The sequence below is a fragment of the Orcinus orca genome, chromosome 11 (assembly GCF_937001465.1).
Source record: "Orcinus orca chromosome 11, mOrcOrc1.1, whole genome shotgun sequence".
Lineage (NCBI taxonomy): Eukaryota > Metazoa > Chordata > Mammalia > Artiodactyla > Delphinidae > Orcinus > Orcinus orca.
In genome coordinates, this window is record NC_064569.1 from 20,239,652 (window position 1) to 20,255,409 (window position 15,758).

The window sequence follows — 15,758 nt, forward strand, 5'->3', positions numbered from 1 at the left end:
TAATTTTCACTTAGTACTCTTTCAATGACAGTTATTGCACAAAGCAAGTTAGGCTTGTATTTTTAAGCGTTTTGGCAGATTGCAGTAAATCTTTTCTACCAGGATCTAAAACTAAAAGAAAATGTTTGGACAGGACGGACAGGAGACCGTGGAGCAGGGCTCCCTTAGGTGAGTCATGGACGTTTAGAAAACAGATGGTAGGAGGAGAAAAATGCCTCAGAAAAGCAGATAGAAATGTAGTGTCTAATATACTCGGAACATTCATCTGGATCAGTCACAAATGCCCACAGAGGGAGGCTCTTCAATGGGGCTCAAATAGCATCCCACATGGAGGTTCACAGATGTTCTTAGGCAGACAGATCTAGGAGCCTGAGGTTCAGGTTCTAGGGCTTCTGTTAGCCCCAAGCTCAACCTGTCCCTCAGTTCACTGGCTCTAGAAGGGAAAAACAGTCACATCACATCGAGAACACTGACAGATACTTAGCCAGTCTTTAAGAGGGTCTTTACTTGATACGGGGAAGTCAGATGGCTCCTGCCGTGTCCCCACCCCAGCCAGCCGTAGATTTGGAATGCACTGTATTCTCAGGTGAATTCTCTTCTGTCATTACCACTACTTCACTGCCAACCTCCCACCTGAGCAATGAGAAGCTCCCATTTGGATAGGGGAAATTCTCCAGAAAGAGTAGTAGCTACAAGTCGTTGAGAGCCAACACTCACTGCAGCTGGGGAACGAGTCCACAAGCCTTGTAATTATTTGTATTACATAGAACTGTTATCAGTGATGCCAACAATAATGTATTGAGTATCTAAAAGAGAATCACATCATGGCTTTTGAATACAAGAAATTAAAAGTGTTATTGAGGAGACAATGTACATACACATTTGAAATAGTCCAAGAATAGAAGATAAAATCTAATTAAATGACAGAATATACAGTACAGTTATACATCCTAGGAGAGAACAGAAAGCTTGAGTTCATTGAGTATACGCTGATTCCAGGATTTTAATAGGGCAATGTGTTTCAGGCTTGGCATTGAAAGATAAGCCTTGAATAGACAGAGAGGAGGGTATTGTCAAGTGACAACATAAAGGTTCAAAGATGACCATTACCTTAAATAGCGAAGGATTCTGTTGATGGAAACTTCATTAGCTTGTAGCTGGTGGCCAACATCTTGAGGTAGAATGAGCCACACTGAGAAGATTTTGAGCATCTTCTTCTTCCCAGTCTTTCTAAATGCCCCTTTGTTTATTTTCTTTTAGGGGACTTTTTAAAAAGAGCCCTGACTTTTTCAGAGCCCTGAAATTTTCGTTAAGGTTCTAAAAATCGTAACTTTCAAACTCTTTGTAATTATTCAACTGTTTGTTTATAACTATTCAAGTTATTGTAACTCTTTGCATAGATTAAATTTTACCAGTTTAGGCAAAATTTTGGATTTGTTTCCAAGTTCTTTAATTACTGTCTTATAAGAAGTGAGATCATGCTTTTTTTTTTTTTAAAGGTCATATATGTTGCCATTAAATAAAATGATGCTGCAGTCAGACCATCTTTGGCACAAATCTTAGAGATGTGACCAATAGAAAATTACTTGACCTTTTTGAGACTTAGTTTTATTATCTGTGAAAAGGGGATATTTCTGCATATCTGACGGGGTTTGTGTGAAGTTTAGACATAATACATGTAAAATGCTCAATAAAGGGGATATTTATTAAGTTCTCAATAGCTGAGAATCAGAATAGGTACTCAAATGGGAGCTTTCATATCATCACCATCATCGTATTTGACATATACGTGAAAAGCAATGGGGTTGGGGTCCTCTGAAGCAGGACTAACTGGGTTCAAATCTGGACTCTGGCACTTACCTAAGGTGACTCTGGGCATGTCCCTATTCTCTCTGTGCCTGAAAATGGAGCTAATAGTAATGCTTGCCTCATAGAGTTGTTCTGAGGATGAATGAGTTGATACATATTAAGAACTTAGTACCACGCCTGGCTCATGGGAGATACTTTATATATGTTAGCGGTTATTATTTTCTAGAAATTTGAGGGCCAAAGTTAGACATGCGGAAATTTGTTTAATGCATTTGTTTAAACAACAGGGACTTACTGTATAGCACAGGGAACTATATTCAGTATCTTGTAATAACCTATAATGGAAGAGAATCTGAAAAAGAATATATATGTATCACTGAATCACTCTGCCGTACACCTGAAACTAACACACCATTGTAAATCAACTATACTTAAATATAAAAAAGCAATTGTTTAAAGATAGTTGTTTAAAGACATCTTGATCCCGCCAAAGTCGGTTTGGGAATAACTAGCTATTGCTACATTGTTGTTAGGACAATGCTAACTTTGAAAAACATGTTTACTTTTGCCGGTACTTTAGCCACTTCCTCTGTCTCATTGGAGGAAAGTCAACAATGGCCTCTGTCAAGAAAGCAGCTGAGAAGCGGCATAACCCGGTGCAAAGCATCTGTAGAAAAATCCAAGCCATCCAAAAGAGAGAAGAGAGTACAAGTCCCATCCGACAGATTATCAGATACCAATCTGGCAGGTTTGACAGTCCACAGACTAACCCCAAGAAAGACTTTGAAGAGGTACTGAAGAAAATGATGACTGCTGCCATTCCTTTGCCCGACCCTCGCTCCTCAAGCCCTGAGAAAGTTGGTGCCTTTACTTCACATCCTCAACGAGCATCTCCAGGAACCCCATCCATCTCTCATCTCAGCCCTCCTGAGTATGCCACATATTCTCTTATCCTCACAAGCTCGGAAGACATCTCAAGGCCTAGATCACAGAGCTTCCAGAATTACACATCTTTGATACCACAGACCAGAAAAAGGGAACTCTTCTCTAAAAAGGATTTGAAAAACTGTTGTAGTGAAAATGATTTTAGTGCCTTAACACTTGACTTTGATTCCACCTCTAATCAGAGCTCTGAATTTTTTACTCCTCAGGATTCAGTGGTGAAAAAATTATCTCTGAATGAAGAGGGTAAATATTCATCTTCTAATATTTGTTCTTCTGATAAAGCCTTGAGCATATCACTATGAGAATACCTGAACTAAAATGAAATACCAGTGTACATTATCGAAACTTGGAGGGAAGCATGCATCTTTCCCTTAAAATTGTGTTTTCCTCTCTTAAAAAACTCTTAGATATGAAATATAAGTATTTTCTATGCTTTCAATTATAAACCTGATAGAAATTCTAGATTGTATTTACAATCATAATCATTGGCATTTCTCTGCTGACCTGAAAACAAACTTTCTCCTGGGCAAATTAGAATGGCATGATGGGAAGCCATAGATACAGGGGAGCTAAAGTTCATATAGTTCCAACATGCCTTGCTGAAAACTACCATTTTAGCATTTTTTGTGTTTGTGAGAGTAAAACATGTAAGAAAATGTAGAGCCAATAAAGTAGACCAGGGGAGAATGTAAATTTTGGAGGCCAATTTCAATAAAATTTTGGAAGTCTATTTAGAGGATTGCTTACAGAGTCCCATCTGTGATAGGCCCTGAAAAACAAAACAATGTAAAATGGCACATTTTCTGTAGAGCTAATCTTTACGTTCCCTCTATTTTTCCTTAAAATATTTCTATTTGTGCTACACTATTTGCTTTTTCACAGAGTGCTTCTAACAATACAGGGCAGTAGAGCTCATTTCCCTCTTCGTCATCTCTCCTTTTATTCTACCTTTATAAAACTTATAAGGAAAGGAAAATGAATAATCAGAGACCCTTCAAGACCACTTTTTCTGCTTGATCTATTCAAGTTAAGTAACCAGTATTGTGGACTGCTCTTTATTTAAATATGTTTTCTCGTTAAAATTAAAACAAAAAAATTTAGCAATTAAGCATATTAGCACAGAAAAGCATCTGGATATGCAAACTTTTTCTTCTACTAGGGTGGAAACAAGGAACTGATGATGGCAAGGAAGATGTAACCTATAGCAATAACAGGACCTGTGAAGAGGAGTTGCTTACAAGTATTTTTAATGCATGTGACACCAAATGCAGAGGTCAGTCGAAAATTATCTGCTCCAATGTTCGGTGGTACTCATCACGTCATTGTACTTTCTATTGCAAGAGAAAGGGAAATGGCTTATGTGTGGTGCTCTGTGCATCTGTGTCTACACACGTGGTGGGTACAACCTAATTTGGGAGGAAGGGTGGCCGTCTAGATGTTGGTTAATTTCTTTGTACCTGTTTTGCATATTTTACCCGTGTCTTGAATGATTTTATTGAGCTTATCAACTGATTCACCAGCTGCAATCATTGACTGGAACTACTTACCTCTCATAGTTGTTGCCTCACAAGAAATATATACTTCATACGTATAAAACTGCTACACAAATTTAGCTCAAATTTTTGAGTTAATTTTAGATTTTCAGTTCTGTTTTTCTTAGAGATGTGTTCTTTTTAAAATTTCCGCAAGTAATTTTTAGCATGTAAATGGCTTGTGATCACTGTAATAAAATTAATAATTTATAGAAAAGAAGGGAAAAAAACTCATCAGTAATCCTGTTTCCCTGAGTAAGCATTGTTAATGATTTGTTGTATAACCTTCCACAAATTCCTTGGTCAATATGGTTTTGTTTTATTTGGATGAAAACTTTTTTATTATAGAACATTACAAACATATACAGGAGTAAAGAGGTATAACCCTTATAATGTAAATAGTGTCGTAAATAATGATGTCTCATTTCTAGCCCCACCCACTTTCCTCTCCTCCACTCTGGATTAGTTGGAGACAAATCCATGACATCATATTATTTCACCTGTAAATATTTCAGTACGTTCAAAAGATAAAGCCTGATTTCAGACACAACTATACAATGTCATTTTTATGACTAAAAAGGTGACATACTTTCTTAATATCAAATATCTTATCAGGGGCTTCCCTGGTGGCGCAGTGGTTGAGAGTCTGCCTGCCGATGCAGGGGACACGGGTTCGTGCCCCGGTCCGGGAAGATCCCACATGCCGCGGAGCGGCTGGGCCCGTGAGCCATGGCCGCTGAGCCTGCACGTCTGGAGCCTGTGCTCCGCAACGGGAGAGGCCACAACAGTAACAGGCCCACGTAAAAAAAAAAAAAAAAAATCTTATCAGCATTTGTTTTCTCATTTGTGTGAGAAATTTATTTTTTCTTAAACAGTTTAATTGTTCCAATCAATATCCAAGAAAAGTTTGTTCATTGTTATTGGCCGTCTAGCTTATCTCTATGTTCCCTTCCTATTCTCTCTTTTTTGTATTTTAAGTTATTTGTTAATGAAACTGGTTCTTTTATCTCATAGTTTCCCCCAGTCTGAATTTTGGTGATTGTGTGGTCTTAGAAACACAACCTGTTTCTTTGTCCCCTACATTTAGAGGTTTGATCAGATAAAAGTTTTGTATCTCCTTTTGGCAAGATTCCGCATAGACGGTGTATATATTTTTATCGGAAGACAAAACTATTTGAGGATGAAGGCCTAGATTTATTCTTTCATTAGGTGTTGTGAAAGGTGATAGTCTATTATTCCTTCCTATTTTATCAGCTGGAATATCTATAAAAGGAAACTCTACCCTGCCTAGCAACTATTTGGCCGTGGCTGAGTCTTGTTTCCCAAAGGAAGGGCAGGATAAAAGCTTGATTGTGCTTCTGATTGAGAGTAAATTGCAGATACTGTGCCTTTTTACCCCTAAGTACATCAGTGTGTATTTCCTACAAAGGACATTTGCATGCATGACCACAGAATGATTGTCAAAATTAGGATATTTAACCTTGATACAATATTATTATCTAATTTAAAAGTCTATATTCAAATTTTGTCAATTTCCCCAATAATATTCTTTATAGATTTTTTGTTTCCATGTCCAGGATCGTATTCAGTTGTCACATCTCTTTAGTCTCCTTAAATCTGGAGGAGCTCCTCGATTCCTTGTCTTTTATGACCTTGAAATTTTTGAAGAGTATATGCCAGTTACTTTGTAGAACATCTGATATTTCCTCTTTTTTTTTTTTGTTTTTTTTTTTTGGGTTTTTTTTTTGCAGTACGCGGGTCTCTCACTGCTGCGGCCTCTCCCGTTGCGGAGCACAGGCTCCGGACGCGCAGGCTCAGCGGCCGTGGCTCACGGGCCCAGCTGCTCCGCGGCATGTGGGATCTTCCCGGACCGGGGCACGAACCCGCGTCCCCTGCATCGGCAGGTGGACTCTCAACCACTGCGCCACCAGGGAAGTCCATGATATTTCCTCTTGATTATTCAGGTTCTACATTTTTGCAGGCACACTACGGAAGTGATGTTATGTTCTTCTCCGTACAATATTTCAGGATTTTTAACTTTGATCACTTGATTAGTGTGGAGTTTGCCAAATACCCCTATTGTAAAGTTACTATTTTTCCTTTATAATGGCTGTAAAAAATCACTCAGTCGATCTAAGAAAGAAAGGGAAAATTTTATTCGAGGCAAGTTGAGGATTATAACTCAGGAACAGCCTTTCCGAAAGCTCTGAGAACTGTTCTGCCTGTTAAAGGTCAAAGCACATTTTGAGACAGAGGGCTGTACGTTCAACGACATATTACTGACAGTCTACACAATCCAGGTCTAAGCATGCAAAGCGAGTAGTGGTTCGTGGGTCATCGTGGCTCCTTACACGATTAAGAAGGAAGGTTATGTCCTAAGGATTTGTCTTGCTGATGCTCAGAGAATGTTGCTCTTTTTGGTTGAGCAGGTATTTCTGCTGATGGGGATGTTTGGGATGCATAATGTAGATACACAGTGCACAGTAGAGGGGAGAGAGGAGGCCAAAGAGCAGAGAAAATATTTTATGTTTACATTTTCCTTGACTTGCCTTAGAATATGAATTTTTATTTCATCAGTAATTAATAAATATGGGAAGATACTTTGAATCTATGTAAACATTCTGTTCGTCATCAAACTTTCACTCACTAGTTTTAGCATCTGTGATATTATGATTTATTATAAGTAGTATATATTTGGTCTTTGTCCCATTTGTGGCACAGAGCTCCTAAAACCATTAGAATTTCCTAAGTGATGAGAGCAATAAAGGTGCCTTTTTTATGTTAATGAAATGACTTTTGGACCCCACCTTAGGACGAGGGCTAGTTGCCAGTGGAGCCAGTCATGTGATTAGGTGGTTGGAACTTTCAGTCCCACTCCCCAGACCTCCAGGGAGGGGAGAGGGGATGGAGATTGAGTTTCATCACCAATGGCCAATGATCTAATCAATCATGCCTATGTAACGAAGCCACCATAAAAACCCAAAAGGAGAGGTTTGGAACGCTTCCACGTGGAGATTTGGAAAGTGTGGCATGCCGGGCAGAGTGCGGAAGCTCCATGCCCTTTCCCCATACCTTGCCCTGTATGTCTCTTCCATCTGGCTGTTCCTGAGTTATATCCTTGTATAATAAACTGGTGATATAGTAAGTAAAAAATTTCTTTGAGTTCTGTGAGTTGCTCTAGCAAATGAATGGAACACAAAGAGGAGTCATGGGAACCTCCAATCTGTAGCTGGTCCATCAGAAGTACAGGTGACAACCCGGCCTTGAATTGGTGTCTACAGGGGCTGGGGTCAGTTTCGTAAGACTGCGCCATTAACCTGTGGCTCTGACACTATCACCACATAGGTAGTGTCAGAATTGGGTTGAACTGTAGAACACCCAGTGTCTTGAGAATTGCTTGTATGTGTGTATGTTGTGGGGTGGGGTAGGGGGGAGGGGGAAGAACCCTACACATTGGAATTGGTGATCAGAAACATAGCATCTATTGATATTTTTTGCCTAAATCAATTCTTACCATGGTGGTTGCCAAATAGAAAATGTTCAATTTCCAATATTCTTTCTATATTTTTTACTTGTCAATCTATCATCAGGGTTTTACCATTTCTCTAACTAAATGAATTAATATCACTATGAATTTCTGGATTCTTCTTAATTCAATATATATAATCTGTTACTATCATTATTTATTTTGATGCTCAAATTGTCCCAGAGTTGGCTGGCAAGATATTCTGTAAGCTGGCTCCTATGTCTGTTTGCATTGTCCCCATCTTTCTTTGAGCATCTCATTACTTCCTGGAGCAACCAGGTGTCCCAGGTACTAATACTTTTGAGACATCCCCATCCTTTTTAGTAGCCTCCTTGTTTTCCCTAGTATTATAAAAGTCTTTAGGGCTTCCCTGGTGGCGCAGTGGTTGAGAGTCCACCTGCCGATGCAGGGGACACGGGTTTGTGCCCCGGTCTGGGAAGATCCCACATGCCGTGGAGCGGCTGGGCCCGTGAGCCATGGCCGCTGAGCCTGCGCATCCGGAGCCTGTGCTCCGCAACGGGAGAGGCCACAACAGTGAGAGGCCCACGTACCGCAAAAAAAAAAAAAAAGTCTTTAGACTTATCTCATACATTTCCTGCCCCAACCTTGGAATCAGTTATTTCTTCAAGGATCCATGGTTCCTTTTAATGGGAAATAATATATAGAGACCACAATCTGGGGGCAGGGGATGGTGGTTGTTTCTAGGCATTTTCCATGGGCAGACCTAAGAAGTACTTAAAAATGTTGAAGATATATTGCATCATGAGTTCATAGTCTTCCTTCTAAAGCGAATTCAGGACTGCAGCGTTTTTACTCATCTCATATTCTGTGTGCCCTTTTTCAACCAGAGAAAATCTTGGTTCTCAATGACACCAGTATAAATGTTCCTTTGCTTTCTTCTACAATACATACACAGTGGTTTCAGATGAGCAGTACCCAAACTACTTACGTTGTTTCCTGTTGCTGAATTACGACACACTTGGTGGCTTGAAACCACACACACATTTACTACCTCACAATTTCTGTGAATCGGGAATTCACACATGGTTTACATGGGTCCTCTGTTAAGGAACTCACTCACAAGGCTGCAGTCAAGATGTTGGCCAGGGCAGCTGTCTCATCTGTGGCTCGACTGGGGAACGACCTGCTTTAGGTGGCAGGATTTAGTTTCTTGCAGTTGTAGTACTGAGGGCTTCAGAGGTTTGCTGCTGTCAGCTGGACAGTTTCTTACTAGTTGGACCTCTAAACATAGGTAGTCCATAATATGGCAGTTTGCCTCTTCAAAGCCAGCAAGGGAATGACTCCAGCAAGATAGGCACTGTGATCTTATGTAACTTAATCATGCAATTAGATACATGTAATCCTGTCTCCTTTGCCATATTCTACTGGTTAGAGGCAAGTCCCAGGTCATGCCCACACTCAAGGCAGGAGACTACACAGGGGTGTAAACATTAGAAAACAGGGATCATAAAGGGGCACCCTGGAGTCTGTCCACCTCACCACCACAATGGTTTAAGGCTTGTTTTTGGTCATTCTTTCTCCTTAAGCTATATACAACAAGTTCCCTAAGTATGTACGGGAATGTTCCCAGACTTGCTTTATAATCTGCTTTTGCTCACTTAATAATTTTGAGTACTTGTCTGGGTCAACAAATTTGCTTTATATACTGTACTTTTGGGGGATGTAACATAATATATTTAAACAATATGTCTCAAGTGGATATTTTTTTCTCTATTATAAACAGCACCATAATGAACATTCTCATAGCAAAACATTTGCCTATACTCTTAATTATATTGGTAGGATGAATGGGACTTATTTATTGCCCCAAAGCCTCTCTGTTTGGACAGAATTTAAGGAACTATTTCCCTGAAGAAAATAAGGAAGCTCCACTGAAGGGAGATGGGAGATGTGTTAGAAACAGAACCAATGGGTGTGTGTATATGTGTGTGCGTGTGTGTGCGTGTGCGTGTGTGTGCGTGTGTAAGGTACATAAAGAGATTTATTGTAAAGAATTGACTCACATGATTATGGAAGCAGACAAGTTCTAAGATCTGCAGGGTGAGTGAGCAAGCTGAAATCCTGGAGAGCTGATGATGGTTTAGTCCCAGTCAGCGTCCAAAGACCTGAGAACCAGGAGGGAACCCGTCCAAAGGTCGACAGGCTGAAAACTGAGAAGGAGCTGATGTTTTTGTTTGAGTCCAAAGTCAGGAAAAAAGACAAGTCCGGGTTCAAAGGCAGTCATGCAGGAAGAACTCTCTCTCACTTGGGGAAGGGTCTGACTTTTTGTTCTAACCAGGCCCACACACATTAGGGAGGGCAGTCTGTGTTACTTAGTTTACCAGTTTAAATGTTACTCTCATTCAAAAACACCCTGACAGATGCAACCAGAATAATGTTTGATCAAATATCTGGGCACTCCATGGCCCCGTTAAGTTGACACATTGCAGAACCATCACAGAAGACCTTTCGAGTCTTGAGGTATATGATACAGGTTCCAGAGTTTTCGTGGTGGAAAATGAGATATAGGTATTCTTTTTGACTCTCCAACTCTACTGCAAACAGGAATAAAAATCATCTCTCTAAATAATTATTAATAATTTTACTTCCATTTCTTCCTGTCACAGCCAAATGGCATTATTCATTAAATTAATACTCTCTTTAAAGTTATTCAGTCTCCTTTACAACTCTCCCCTCCTTCTAATTATGTACTGGACTTATTCTATATATATATCAGGGTCTCTGCTTACCTCCTGGGGGAAGAATCTTCACTTCTGCATCTACCCTATCAACCTTCTACTTCCTTTTCCTTCTCCCCTTCAAGCAGCTAGCCTAAGTCAGGACTTAGTTAAAAGACGTGTCTTATGCTTAAGGAAGATTGGTGTGTTAATAACTAACATAGTCTGTTTGACTTTAATTTCTGAATGTGATAGTAGGACTGACTGTGTCTGACAATGACTTTTCTACCCCTCCCCCCAAATAAAAGTCAGACCACTTACTGGAGGCTGAAATTTCATCCGAATGTTTTTTTAAGAAAAGAATGGGAGACAAAAATAAAATGGCATTTTGATCACTTCCCACAAGTGACTATTGAATACATATATCGTTCTTATTTAGATCTCACAACAACTCTGTGTAGTAGGCATCATCTCACAGACAAGTACACTGAGACTCAGAGAGATTGAGTAATTTTCCCAGAGCCACACAGCTGATACAGTTCAGAGCCAAGATTTGACCCTAGTCTGTTAGACTCCAACCCAAGGCCAGTGCTCTTTGTACTCTGTGGTACCAACTCAGCAGTACTGCGAGGGTTATAAGGCACGTTTAGGTTCCCAAGGGACCTAAAAGAGTTAAGTGCCTCAGTTTTAAAAAATAATCTTTCCCCACCTTTTAAAACTAACTTGGCTTTCTTCTTCCTAAGGCTCAGTCAGAGTTACCAAAGTAATAGATTACCTGAGACAAACAACTAGTCAAGGTTCTGAAGATGGTAGCCTTGAGGAGCTGTGGAACAGGCTCGATCCTGAAAAGAGAGACATGCATGTGAATCTGGAAACCTTCCAGGCCATCATGAGAGAATGGATAGCTCACTGCAGAAACAAATGGTAATCATCGTCCCAGCAGGATGTGTTTTCAGGTTCTGTTTTAACAATTGCTTACAATGAATGCTAATCACTGTTTTCTGTGCTGATGGAAACACTGTAATCTGGTGCTTTTCACATTTGAGTGAGCACTGGAATCACCTAAATGGTATTCTACCTGATTGTTGGGTATCTCCACCATGATTGAGTAGGTCTGGGGTTAAGCCTGATAATTTGCATTTCTAGCATGTTTCCAGGTGACACTGATACTGATGGGGGGAGTTGGTGGGGGGGTGACGGGCACACTTTGAGAACCTATTATGTTAATTATGATAACATTCATTTATTGTGATTAGGGGCAGCACATATTATTACATTCTTCTGGCATAGGAGTCAAGCAAGTTATTGGTACTGACCACCAAGTCACCAAATGAATCTAACTTCAGCATGAACTCCCTTTTAAGGTCAGTGGGGAGATGTAGTCAGTGAGTGTAATTTAGAAGCCTAGAATATAGGGAGGCTAAAAGGAAAAGGAAAGGATGGTGAAGCTGAGAAAGGAGAAGGAGAATGGTACCCATGAGATCAGGTGCCCTGGGCGGATACTGGAGAAGCATCATCTTCTTTCACAGGAAGCCTAATCCTTTGGCTTTTACTCAGCCACCAATCTCCAGCTACCAGCTGATATGTACTAGGGGTTTTCTTAAAGAACGCTTTAAGCCCAAACGGTGGCAAAACTTGCTAGATTTCATGCGGGGTTAGGATGTATATGTTGCAGGAAGGGGGACCCGTTCCGGGGCCTGAGAGTGGACTCTTGTCTAACACTCAGAAATGAATTGTCCAAGGAGACACGTGTGCTGACAAAGCAAGAGACTTAATTGGGAAGCGGTGCCCAGGTGGAGAGCAGCAGGGTAAGGGAACCCAGGAGGACTGCCCTGCCACGTGGCTCGCAGTCTCGGGTTTTGTGGTAATGGGGTTAGTTTCCGTGTTGTCTCTGACCCATCATTCTGACTCAGGATCCTCCCTGGTGGCGTGCGCATCCCTCTGCCAAGATGGGTTCCAGCGTGCGGGTTTCTGGGAGGTTGGCAGGACATAGAGTCTCTTCCTTCCTCTTTTTGGCGCCTCCCACATTCTCCTGGTTAGTTTTCTGCGGTAGCACTGTGTGGTGTTTTTTTTTTTTTTTTTTTTTTTTTTTTTTTGTCTGTGTTGGGTTTTTCGTTGCTGCACACGGGCTTTCTCTAGTTGCGGCGAGCAGGGGCTACTCTTCGTTGCGGTGCGTGGGCTTCTCGCTGAGGTGGCTTCTCTTGTTGTGGCGCATGGGCTCTAGGCGCACGGGCTTCAGTAGTTGTGGCTCATGGGCTCTAGAGCGCAGGCTCAGTAGCTGTGGTGCACGGGCTTAGTTGCTCTGCGGCACGTGGGATCTTCCCAGATCAGGGCTCTGACGGAGATGTTGTTTGTTATACACGAGTTAATTGTGAAGGCAAGATAAATATATATATAAATATCTAATCTTACTAGTAATCAAAGAAATGCAAATAAAGAGAATATTATCATTTTTGCCCATCAGGTTAACAAAGATTTAGAAGAATGACTCTATCCCATGTCATCAGGGCAGGTGGAGAAATAGGCCCTCTCCTACTTTGTTGGTAATAGTGTAAGTTGGCACAGTTTTTCACGGGCAATTTAGGAATGTGTATCAAACACTTAAAAATATGTAATGTGGTCAAATAATGTAACTTCAGGAAAAATAACCAATCATATACTCTATATATGCAGAATGTTGTTTATGATAGTGATAAATATAATATGGAAATATTTAATAGCAGATATTTGGACAAATGACTTACAGTACTTCCATACACTAGAATCCTAATTAGTCACTCAAAATTATAATTAGATAAATATTTGACAAGAGAAATATTCATATGTATTAATTTCAAACTATCGGCCATAGATCCGTATATGTAGTACGATCCCTTATTTGTCAAGAAATAAAAATATGCACAGAAAAGTCGGGAGGGATATACTCCAAAATGATTATCTCTGCATGATGACCTTAAGTTTGTGTCCTCTTTTCTTATGAATTTTCTATTCTTACTAAAATATTTAGGTTTGATTGTGTAATAAAAATATCAGTAATTCATTTATAAAGTGGAGTGAGGGCTAAAGAGAAAACTTATTTTTATAACACAAAGAAAGGAAAAGAGAAAAATATGGGAGATATAAATACAAAATATCGGAACAGAAACTCAGAAATGGTGATGGATGTAGATCTAGGAATAGTAAGAGTGATGTCTGAGTTACTCTGCTCAGTCATCTTCTGACAGACATCTCACATTGAAATGCAACGGGATGTAAGTACAAATTTAGTGGCTTTTGTAGCTGCTCTAGAGAGGTCATCTAAGGGTTTGGCATTGAGAAAGATTAAGTGATAAAACTAAAATCATAGTATAAAGACTTTTGGAAAAGAAATGGTTGAAATTTTAATATGTTTATTTTGGGGGTTAGAGCTAGCATTGGTGTCCTGGATAGAGGCCTGTGAAGAGGGTTCCCCAAATTTCAGGTGTGAAATGTTCCAAGGTACAGTTAGTCTAGGTTCAACTTGATTATTCATGGGAAAGAACACCATCAGTGTATCCCAAAGTATTAGTTGTTCGTGTCTTTTCCTTCCCAATTCTTTAAGGCCCAAGGTCTTGCTACCTCTACAAGTGTCCACTTATCCCTTTAAACTACATCAACTTCCTGACCCACTGAGACCTCCCATCCCCTAACCACAGCTGCTGTACATCGACACCTACCTACTTCTGTGCGCACATTCTCTTTTCATGTTAGATTAAAAGTTTATGGAAAGTGGAGGTACGCCTTATGTTTCTTTTCTATGACCGTATTTAAGCACAGTGTTGGGTTCCAAGTAGTTGCTGAATGAATAGATGGTTTTAAAATTCAGAAAGAAAGACCTGAATAAGAAAGTACAGAACACAACTGAAAAATTAGCTAAGCTTTGGTTTGACAAAGAATCCTAGCTCATTGGTTTTGTTTTTTGGTTACAGGGAAGGAGTGAATAATGGATCAAGCAGCAGAACGGGTAATTCTGCTTTGGAACAGGACAGCAGAAAGTCAGGTGGAGCGAGTATGAATGTGTGTCTTTGGGATTGTTCTGCCACTTTCTTGTGGTTTGGAGAAATGGATTTTTCATAAACCTCTCTTATATGTGTTTCAGTTAAGATGACCACAGATATAACAGAGTCTGTATCACGGAGCTTTGAGGCTTTGGGTGGAGACATGTTTAAAGGAGTCTTGTAAGCATTCTTACTTACAATGCTTTCTTAAGTGCCTCAAGTTTTCTTATTTATTTCATAGATTTATGTATTTTATTTACAATAAAGTCACTTAGCTCTTCTTGTGTGTGTGTGTGGTAGGGCTAACATAATTTACTTTTAACTTTTACCTATTCTATCCCAATTGCATTAGAAGTAGTTTCACTAGGAACACAAATTATGGAAGATTAGTATGACATGAATTAACATTTTCTCACTCATGAAACACTTCTCCTTCTTTGACTTCATGTGTTTTCCATGGAAAACAAATTCCATTTGAAGTACAATTATGACATTGACCTTAAGCTCTTTGGAGGATTACTTTTTTATTTTTTATTTTTTTTGCGTTACGTGGGTCTCTCACTGCTGTGGCCTCTCCCGTTGCGGAGCACAGCCTCCGGACACGCAGGCTCAGCGGCCATGGCTGACAGGCCCAGCCGCTCCACGGCATATGGGATCTTCCCGGACTGGGGCACGAACCCGTGTCCCCTGCATCGGCAGGCGGACTCTCAACCACTGCGCCACCAGGGAAGCCCTGGGGGATTACTTTTAAAGCACTTCTTTAATAGATACTTTTAGATATGAATGAGAAAAGCTGTTTTCTGCTAAATGTGAGTTTTAGATATTAAGGGGAGGTGACTCTATCCTTCCTTAATATTATTTTTTTGCCACACACCACATGGCATGTGGCATGTGGGATCTTAGTTCCCAGACCAGGGATCGAACCCACGCCCGCTGCATTGGATGCACAGAGTCTTAACCACTGGACCTGTCCTTGCTTATATTTTATCTTTGCCACTTCAGGTTTATCCATGCGAAAATGGTGGAGTAGGACCCATGTAGCCAATCTGTGCTAAACTCTAAGAAAATATGGCAAAGAGGAAGAGAAGGCCTGGGACTCCATGAAACACACAGTCCTGACTCTCACAGGGTTTATGATCCCATGTCAGGGGCCAGAGTGACACCCACAAACATTAACAAGCTGTAGCAAATTATAAGAAAGATGAGTCCTACATTTTGAGCTTCAGGCTACAATTATAAGACTCTAGGAATT

The 15,758-nt window shown here is 40.2% G+C and overlaps 1 protein-coding gene across 1 annotated transcript in view; it reads left to right on the forward strand.

Moving 5' to 3' along the window:
- Positions 1-2,423: 2,423 nt before the first annotated feature.
- IRAG2 (inositol 1,4,5-triphosphate receptor associated 2) overlaps positions 2,424-15,758 on the forward strand; it is a 92,168-nt gene continuing 78,833 nt past the window's right edge. The window contains exons 1-5 of the mRNA XM_012533439.3: positions 2,424-2,997; positions 3,914-4,027; positions 11,234-11,414; positions 14,438-14,517; positions 14,608-14,686. Coding sequence (XP_012388893.2) covers positions 2,424-2,997; positions 3,914-4,027; positions 11,234-11,414; positions 14,438-14,517; positions 14,608-14,686 — 1,028 coding nt within the window. The remainder of the gene's footprint in view (positions 2,998-3,913; positions 4,028-11,233; positions 11,415-14,437; positions 14,518-14,607; positions 14,687-15,758) is intronic.